The sequence below is a fragment of the Magnolia sinica genome, chromosome 5, assembly GCF_029962835.1.
Source record: "Magnolia sinica isolate HGM2019 chromosome 5, MsV1, whole genome shotgun sequence".
NCBI lineage: Eukaryota > Viridiplantae > Streptophyta > Magnoliopsida > Magnoliales > Magnoliaceae > Magnolia > Magnolia sinica.
Genome location: NC_080577.1, coordinates 21,513,464 through 21,523,394, shown reverse-complemented (window position 1 = coordinate 21,523,394; position 9,931 = coordinate 21,513,464). Strand labels below are relative to the sequence as shown.

General features: G+C 41.4%; 1 protein-coding gene across 2 annotated transcripts; it reads left to right on the top strand.

Annotated features, from left to right (window-relative positions):
* Positions 1-498: 498 nt before the first annotated feature.
* On the top strand, positions 499-9,288 carry LOC131245718 (probable leucine-rich repeat receptor-like protein kinase At5g63930). 2 transcript variants are annotated; one of them, XM_058245364.1, is made up of 3 exons: positions 499-3,951; positions 4,777-5,155; positions 8,923-9,288. In XM_058245364.1, exons 1-2 carry the CDS (start codon positions 1,002-1,004, stop codon positions 5,151-5,153), a joined length of 3,327 nt encoding a protein of 1,108 aa, XP_058101347.1. In that variant the 5' UTR covers positions 499-1,001; the 3' UTR covers positions 5,154-5,155; positions 8,923-9,288. The 2 variants fall into 2 exon arrangements, with proteins under 2 accessions (XP_058101347.1, XP_058101346.1); XM_058245363.1 differs by lacking the exon at positions 8,923-9,288 and having other exon boundaries at positions 500-3,951; positions 4,777-5,370.
* Positions 9,289-9,931: the final 643 nt, after the last annotated feature.

Sequence of the window (9,931 nt, the reverse complement as noted above, 5' to 3'; positions counted from 1 at the left end):
TGATAGGTATTCAATTACCACTGTTTCCTGTGGTGTGGTCCACCTGAAATTTTGATCTAGTTAATTTTTTGGAATCATTCCGTAAAATGAGCTTTCAAAACGGATGGATGGCGTGGATGTAAGGTACATATATCACGGTGGGCCACACAGTCAGGGATCCACCGAAGCCGCTCCCGTCCTAACATGAGCTGGCAAAAAGGATGCTGGGTGGATTTCTCCCAAACAAACATCACGGTGGGGCCCACCTAGCTTCCCGACCGATCGGGGTTAGCACGCAATCGCGGTCCGTGAATATGATAATATCTTAATAATATACAACTCATCCGTACAAGTTCAACCATTAAAGTCCACGATTCGAAGTTTTAGGACCGTTTAAACTAACATGGGTCCCACAGCCGAAGATTCTTAGATATACGCCACGTGTACAGGGTCTAATATGCATGCGCACGGATAATCATACTCTGCCGGTTGAAAGTTTGCTTTCTGGCTTCAGTTTCGAACTCTCTCTCTCTCGCTCTCTCGCTCTCTCTCTCTCAATAGAAGATCTTAATTTTTTATTTCAAAAAGAAGAAAGAGAGATGCTTGCATGCCTTTGATTTTCATAATCAAATCTTCCAACAAAAAGGGTCTTTTGATTGATTACACGAGACTTCTTCGAAAAGGGGGGGAAAGAAAACAGATTCAGTGCATGAGCTTATCCCGACCAAAAGGTCGATTCAATGCAGAATCGCCAGAAATCCGAAAATCTCACCCATTTCGATCTCTATCCCGAAAATGCGAATTGGGTTTTCTTCATCCGTCTCAAGAATCTCTAGGCTTTGATTCCGGGCCCTGAGACTCAGCAATGGAGGAGTTCTGAGAGGTACGCGAATGCTGTGGACTCCTGTATTTTTGAGATTTTGGGTTTTTGTTCGAATTGAATTTCTGGGTCGTCTTCCATTGACGGACCCCGCGTTGATTCGAGCTTTGATCCTGATTTTCATCTCTATCTGAGAGTTACCATGTTGGCGGTTTTCGAATCTGAGAGAATTTCAGCTTCGGCGGTTGTCGAATCTGTAGTGATAGTAGTATTAGCCTCTTTGCTGGTTTGTAGATCTGAAGAGCTGAATACGGAAGGGAAATACCTTCTAGAACTCAAGAGCAGTTTCAGTGATGAGTTTAACCATCTGGGTTCTTGGGATTCCAGTCACCCGTCGCCGTGCAGATGGACGGGCGTGAATTGCACGATGCTGGAATCTGGCCCAGTTGTTCACTCTCTCAATCTGAGTTCCATGAACTTGTCCGGGACTTTCCCACCGAGTATCGGTTCTTTAGTCCATTTGACTGTTCTTGATCTCTCTCACAACAAGTTGAAAGGGAGGATACCGAAGGAGATTGGGAACTGTTCGAAGTTGGAGGTTCTTAATCTGAATGACAACAATTTGGATGGTGAGATCCCTGCCGAATTGGGTAATCTATCATGCTTGAGAAGACTCGACTTCTGCAATAATGGGATTTCGGGGTCATTTCCAGAGGAGCTTGGGAACCTGTTGTCCCTTGTGGAGTTAATGGCTTACACTAACAATTTAACGGGCCCGCTGCCTCCATCGCTTGGGAATCTCAAGAATTTGACGGTTTTCCGAGCAGGGCAGAATCTGATCTCAGGAAGTATACCCATTGAGATAGGCCAGTGTGAAAGGTTGAGAGTACTGGGTCTTGCGCAGAACAAGTTAGAGGGAGAAATCCCAAAAGAACTTGGGATGCTTGGAAAATTGAAGGATCTGGTTCTTTGGGATAATGGTTTGTCGGGTTCTATGCCGAAGGAACTTGGGAATTGTTCAAGCCTTCAAACTCTTGCTTTGTATGAGAACAATCTGGTCGGTGGAATTCCCATGGAGATGGGGAACCTCATGTTCTTGGAGAAATTGTATCTCTACAGGAATGGATTGAACGGAACGATTCCAAAAGAGATTGGGAATCTCACTATGGCAACAGAAATCGATTTCTCAGAGAATTCATTGATGGGAGAGATACCGAAAGAGTTTGGTAATTTGAAGGGTTTGCGCTTACTCTACCTTTTCCAAAATCAGCTTACTGGTGTTATCCCAGTCGAGTTGTGCAGCTTAAAGAATCTGAGTAAGCTTGACCTTTCAATCAATTACCTCACTGGACCCATTCCCATGGAATTGCAGTATTTGACAGAATTGCTCATGTTACAGCTCTTTCATAACTCGCTGAGTGGCAGCATTCCTCAGGGGCTCGGTGTGTATAGCCCACTTTGGGTGGTTGATTTTTCAGAGAACAATCTCACTGGGCAAATACCAAGTCATCTTTGCAGACATTCTAATCTGATTTTGCTGAACCTGTGGTCAAACAAGCTGATGGGAAATATCCCAAATGGGCTCACAAGATGTAAGTCCCTGGTGCAGCTTCGTTTGGGTGGAAACAGTCTTACAGGGAGCCTTCCTGTGGATCTATGCAAATTGGCGAATTTGTCTGCAATTGAATTGGACCAAAACAAGTTCAGCGGCCCAATTCCTTCAGAGATAGGGAACTGCAAAGCATTGCAAAGGCTTCATCTCCCAGATAACCACTTTGCATCCGAGTTGCCGAGAGAGATAGGCAATTTATCACAATTGGCAAGCTTTAACATCTCGTCTAATAAGGTCACTGGAAGAATCCCGCCAGAGATTGTTAATTGCAGGATGCTCCAACGACTCGATCTCAGCCGAAATGACTTCGTGGGTTCTTTACCAGACGAGCTTGGAAACCTTTCCCAGTTGGAGCTGCTTAAGCTTTCTGAGAATGGGCTGTTGGGATCGATACCTGCCCACTTGGGGAATCTCTTCCGTTTGACTGAGTTGCAGATGGGCGGTAACCGTTTTTCAGGCCAAATACCACAGGAATTTGGTGGGCTTTCAAGTCTGCAGATAGCGATGAATCTCAGTTATAATAATCTGTCCGGAAATATACCGCCTGAGCTTGGAAATCTCATTTTACTGGAATTCCTCCTGCTCAACAATAACCATTTAACTGGTGAAATCCCTTCCACGTTTGCAAACCTGTCAAGTTTGCTTGGGTGCAACGTGTCGTACAATGATCTCACAGGACCTCTGCCATCTATCCCTCTCTTTCAAGACATGGCCATCAGCAGCTTTATCGGAAACAATGCTCTTTGTGGTGGGCCTCTTGGTGCATGTGGTGGATCTCTTTCATTGCCCTCCCTTCCACCATCAAAAGTGGCAAATGCTCATTTGGGCAAGATCGTGGCAATAATTGCTGCAGCTGTGGGCGGTGTTTCTCTTGTTCTCATCATTGCTATCCTGCGATCCATTAGACGTCCGCCTGAAATGGTTACTCCATTACAAGATAACGAGTTACCTCCTTCGGTCTCAGACATGTATTTCTCCCCAAAGGGTGGATTCACATTCCAAGATCTGCTTGAATCCACAAACAATTTCAATGAGTCTTTTGTGATCGGAAGGGGAGGTTGTGGAACGGTGTATAGAGCAGTTATGCAAACTGGACTGATGATTGCGGTTAAGAAGCTAGCATCGCAAAGAGAGGGGAACAATGTGGACAACAGCTTTCGTGCTGAAATTTTAACTCTGGGGAAGGTTCGACACCGAAATATTGTGAAGCTCTATGGTTTTTGCTATCACCAGGGCTCTAATCTTCTACTATATGAGTACATGTCGAGGGGCAGTTTGGGTGAACTACTTCATGGTGTCTCATGTAGCCTTGATTGGGAAACCCGTTATCAGATTGCTCTTGGGGCTGCTCAGGGGCTCTCATACTTGCATCATGATTGTAAACCACGGATCATTCACCGAGATATAAAGTCAAATAACATTCTAATTGATGATAACTTTGAAGCTCATGTTGGGGACTTTGGATTGGCGAAGGTGATTGACATGCCACAATCGAAATCGATGTCTGCAGTGGCTGGATCGTATGGGTACATTGCTCCTGGTAAGTGCGGTCATTGGCACTTGATGCCTCTCGAGTTTCTTTCGCATATTGTTTGATTGCCTGTTGTATCTACTTTTAAGTTTTTCAGGTTTTTATGTTTTTCTGTTGTTAAAATAAATTCAATTTGAGATGGGGTATTGTAAGTGGCAGAGTGGCCTTGCTGCCACAATCCACTGGTATTCAGCCCTGCGTTGCATCGATTCGTAAATGAAAAAAAATAATAATAAAATAAATTCAATTTGAGATTACAATTGTTATCAATGATGATTCTCATTACCCAAGTGGCTTTCATCATCCTCATCAACCTGGCTAACATCTTTGAAGCCAATGCACGTGTCTATGGTATGATTGTGTGTATTGTATGCATTGTATGTATGTACCTATTCAGTTAGCATGTAGTTTCCCATCTTACGCCTCATTTAAGTTCAGTTTATTTGTAATCTTTGAGGATGCTCTTGTTAGCAGAGGTGAGAGTTTTCACTTTTCATAACCCAACAGTTGATGGGTAGAGGAGTTGGAATTCAGAAAATGCCATAACAAAGAGAAGAAAGCAGTTGAGAAACAATACCCTATTTCTTCTCTACTTATGTTGAAGAACTTGGTCAAAACTAACAAGTGTAGCCCATTTTGGATGAATGGTTGCTGTTCTTTTATTTCGCTCGCTACGCCGATCCTGCTATTCAGAGTTCATACTTCATTTTAACAAGTTTTCATTACGAATTCTGGATTTCTGTCAACGTTATGCTAATTAGATTGTCTTATTGTTGAATTATGGCAATCAACGATTCACAATTGATAAATGACGTCCCCTTCCCTTTTTGACAGAATATGCATACACCATGAAAGTCACAGAAAAGTGCGATGTCTATAGCTATGGAGTCGTCCTATTGGAGTTGCTCACCGGTAGAACACCCATACAAACACTGGACCAAGGGGGTGATCTTGTTACATGGGTGAGGATTTATATTCAAAACCATTCGATAGATTCGGGAATACTTGATGCTCGACTGAATTTGGAAGAGGAGAACGTCATCAATCACATGTTCATGGTCCTGAAAATCGCTTTACTATGTACGAATATGTCGCCGTTTGACCGACCGGCAATGCGGCAAGTCGTGTTGATGCTGATTGAGACTAAAGAGAGAGGAGAGTGTTCTTCGTCTTCAAATTCACTTCTCCCTTCAAAGGAGGATACCTCTTAAAGGTACACATATTCTTGTTAACAAAATTTGATTGTTTTGGTGCTGATTAGTTCTTGTAATAGTTTCCATAGTAATTTGATCAAGCTATTGTATACATTTGTACATGATATTGTACTTTGATTCTCTCTATCAGCTTATGGGCGTCCTGTATAGTATAAAAACCTGTATCCTGAAATAAAGAAACCTATTAAAACGAGGAACAGTGCAATTGCGGGTATGTGATGGAACCGTATTTTTAAGTTTTTCAGTGTGAAATTAAGCAGCATCGAAATGGAGGCCTATACGATTATTTATCTGAAAAGGGTGGATTCTGATATTCGAAACATCAGCTGCTAGCTTTTTCTAGATATCTAATCCAATGCTGCTGCACCCCAACTACAAGGAGTAGACTGTGGTACTTACTGTACTGGACCAAATTCGGAATGAGACCATCCTCTATCTTGCTTTCTTTTTTTTGAAAGTTAAATAAAAATCTTAATGCAAATATCAATGATCATCCCAAAAAAGCTTTTCTTCCTGCCTTTGATTGCAACTTGAAACCCACATGAGGGTGGCTTGTTTTACGCGGTCAGAAGCCATTCCAGCCATCCAAGTATCTCTTGTCTTCTCCCAACGAAATCACTGCGGTTGGTTTCAACAGACTTACCCGTAATGACTCGATTCCAGGTGCTAGAACTTAAAAATGATAGTAGTAGTAGTAGTAGTACATGCATCTCTGACTAAGCTGATTGACAGAATAGTACATGCATCTCTGACTACGCTGATTGACAGAAATCACAGAAATCAATGGTATTCCTAGGTTTATGGATGAGGTTAATCTGAGATGCATTGAAAGCATGCATGAGTATCAATCTACTGGCAGAAATAGGAAATTGGTTCAGAAATTCAAGTTTCATTCACGGTCACAAAATCCATGGCTATGATTCTTGCTGGAGTTTTTATTCTTTGAATATCTTCAGGAGTTTCCAGTACATTTTCGTTCATTTCTTTTAATTTTCGGTTAGAGTATCCTTTTGCAACCTGATTTTGGCTTATTTTGGAAGATTATTTCCAATTGGTTATGAAATTCCAATTTCTCTGCTAAGGTTTGTAGAAATTTCTGTTGATTTTAAAGTTGAATTTGAGGAGAAATAGTCTTCCTGCCGAATTTTATTCATGCTCCTTTCTTTTCAGTGATTTTCTTTTTCCAGAGATTTTGCTAGAATTTCCATCGACTTGCACTGTTTCCTGAGGTGATTTGCTGTTGGTGCAAATTGGTTTTTTTTTTTGGGTTTCCTTTCTACAATCTCATCGTTCTTCTTCATCGTCTCCTTCTCTTGCAACTATTTCATTCTTTTCCACTGCTAAGCTGTTCTTCTTCATCATCTCCTTCTCTTGCGACCATTTCATTCTTTTCCACTGCTAAGCTGTTCTCTAGGCTTCTGGCGCTCTTTACATGGCACTGTGCTTTAAATTGCTGTCTTCTGCGTGTTGTATGTGGATGAATTACATAGGGGAGGCGGTGGGCCAGCCCGGCTGGGCCCAGAAATCAATCAAATCCCTATTTCTCAAGGGAATGTTCATTATCCATTTATTGATCAAGTGGGCCACACATGCACAAAGAAGAAGATACTTAGAAAAATGAAACCAGTGGTCTACACGCAGTTATCAAATTTCTCAGCTCAATAATTTCTTAGAAGGTTTTCAAATTTTGAGGTTTTTCTCAGGATATTATCAAGAAAATCTTGCCAAAAATAAAAATATTTATTTTAATTAATAAATAAATTTTAAATGTAAGTATATTTTATAAAAACAAATTTCTTAATTTTTTAGGTGATATTTTGAAAATATTGTTTGGTATATTTTCTATCAAAATCCCAGCTATATTTGTCACACTGGGATGGACCATATAGTGAAGTAGGGCCCAGCTGAGCCAGGCTGGCTAGAATGACTTGAGCCCCAGCCTGGTCTGAAAACTGGTCAGGCTGGCCTGGCCCACTATTAGTAAGTCCAACCTTGGGTGAAAGCTGGCCAGGCTGGAGGCTGCCCCATTGCCAGAGAGAGATCTGTTGAATGATAAAAGGCCTTTGTTTGGAAGCTATGCCAATAAGTCTTTTAATGAGGTTTGGGTTGGCTGTGGTTTTATGACTCTGGACTCAGTAGCACCTGATCCTGTTTGATACCACAAGTTATCCTCCTGAGTCAACCCTGACTCAGTTGAGTCAGGCTGATTAGGTTCAGTTCTTCGTCAGTTGGGTTGGGCGGGTTCGGCCAGAAATACTATGCTTACGCACAAGACTACCCCTCTTCCCGAAAGCTTCATGGGGACTACTTTACGACGACGGATGACCGCTTGTAGGGGGCTTACTGCACAAGGCCCCTGCAGAGGAAAAGCTTTATTCCAGCGAATAGAAGATGCTCAGCTCATTCTACCTCGGCTTGGGTGAGTAGTTGATTCAACTCAGGACTGAATGAGTCGGTCCAAGTCACTGAGTCTTCTAAACATACTTAGACCATGGGATGGTTGGGGCCATGGCTCCAACCTTGAAAGAAATGGTTCCTTGGTAAGCCCACATGCTCCCATCCATGTGCCCACGTGAGTTACTTTAGTGCAGTCCAATTTTTATTTTATTTTTTTTGGGTTAGCTTGTTAGTACACACCCATGTCAGTACACACACTCCATGTTAGCCACCCCCACTAGGGATCGATACCAAGACCTCAAGTGTTGAAACGAGGTATCTCTACTCAGTCTGGTGTTTTTTTGGTGTACACCAGCTCTTGTTGAGCCTTGATCCAAAAACTCAGGATGATTAAACACTTAGGTGGGCCACCTCCAAAAAATTTATACCTGAAACCTCTGAATTCACATGGTATAGCCACATGAATTTTTAGAATATTTTGATTTTTGGGTAATTCTTTCATCCTTATGTGGCACATGAGATGATTGGAATGGATGGCAGAAAACATCACGGTGGGTCTTATACAAAACTTATGGTGGGATTATTATTATTATTATTTATTCAATGGTTAAAATGAGATAGCGTACCTAATGGAATAGAGCAGATTAGGTGCGGCCCTACCTCACCCAAGGTGGTGCGGCCCTTACTGTGGGACCCACCTTGACGCATTTGTTATATATACACACTCCGTTTGTTTTGACCGATCATTTTAGGGCATGAGCCCAAAAAATGAAGCAGATCTAAATCTCAAGAGGACTATACCATAAAAAATAGTGTTGATTAACCATTGATGGCCACAAAAGTTTTGGAACGAGCTGATATTTGTTTTTCCCTTCATCCAGGTTTATGAGCCCAAAAATGAAGTAGATCCAAATCTCAAGAGGACCGTTCCATAAGAAATAATGGTTTATCAACTATAATAAGCCACAAAAGTTTTGGATCAAGCTAATATATATATATATATATATATATATATATATATATATATAGATATAGATCTATATATTCCCTTCATTTAGGTTTATGTGATCCTATGATGAATCCTAAGAAGATTTTAATGGTCGACATTCAATCACCACTGTTTCCCATAATATGGTTCACCTGATATTTCAATCTGCTTTATTTTTCGGCTCATGCCCTAAAATAATCCGGCAAAACAGATTGATGGCGTGGATATAAATACATGCATCAAGGTGGACCCATGGGTCTTTGGGTGAGGCCGGGGTATCACCTAATCCGCTCACCTGATGGACAGGCTATCTCATGAAAGTTACACCCACATGTATTTCCGTTTGCTGATGTAACCCCGGTAGGTACCTATACGATACAGATACTCATGCAGTGCACAGGTGAAGAATCATCCAAGACGTCCATCAGAGGTGGGTCCCTCGCTGAGGTGGCCTCGTGAAGAATCAAAGCGGTGAGAGAGTTTATGGAACAAACGATCAGCAAGAGAATCTCCCAAGTACGTCCAAGTACTTATGTCTGCCTTTTTCCCAGCCCAATCAAAGAAGAGCCGGAGAGAGTTGTTAAGAGTAGAGTACGAAGAGACGATGAGACAGAAGAATCCGAATACAGTAGAGCCAGCTGTTCGTAGTACCTGTGGCTGTCAACGGATCAGTACATGTTTTTAATTTAATACTCTAGCCGAGTGTGGTAGATGATACGCATGTATTTATAGATTATTTAGAAATTGCATACATGGGATACGCAAATTAAACAATTCAATTTATTTACAAAACTTCAGAGATATTAATAACCAAAATTTTAAGCTTACTTGGTATCTTACCATTTAGATTTGTGGACATTTATTGGACAGTTAAAAATGAATAGTATCCGGTGCTCTTATTCCAACTAACAAGTGCCCAAGAATCAGAGATTAGGATTGGTCAATTAATCTCATGTTTGAACTGTAATTTGGAGAAGGTGAATTCTACAATTTAGTCAGTTCATTGGAGTTAATGCATGCCGGATGTACTATTTTGAAGTGCCTTTGCATCAAGCGACATACCAGCCCGAGTATCAAATAACTCTCCTTAAGCAACACCTGATGTAGGTATTACGGGATGATGATTAGGTACCGCCCGTCTGTACATACGGTACAGGCACCACATGCTAGAATTTGATTGAACGACAAACCACCGTGGGAGATGGGACCAGTTTAGTACCAAAAGCTTTTAAATATGTTTTGTGTGGGTCCCATCTCTAAAGTGACCTTTAGTCCAATCAAATCATATCATATAGCTGCCACATGTTAGATGTGGAAGTAAGTTCAGAATAAATCAAACACGCAGGTATTGAAATAAAAATCCAGCAATTACATAGAAATCCATCGATTT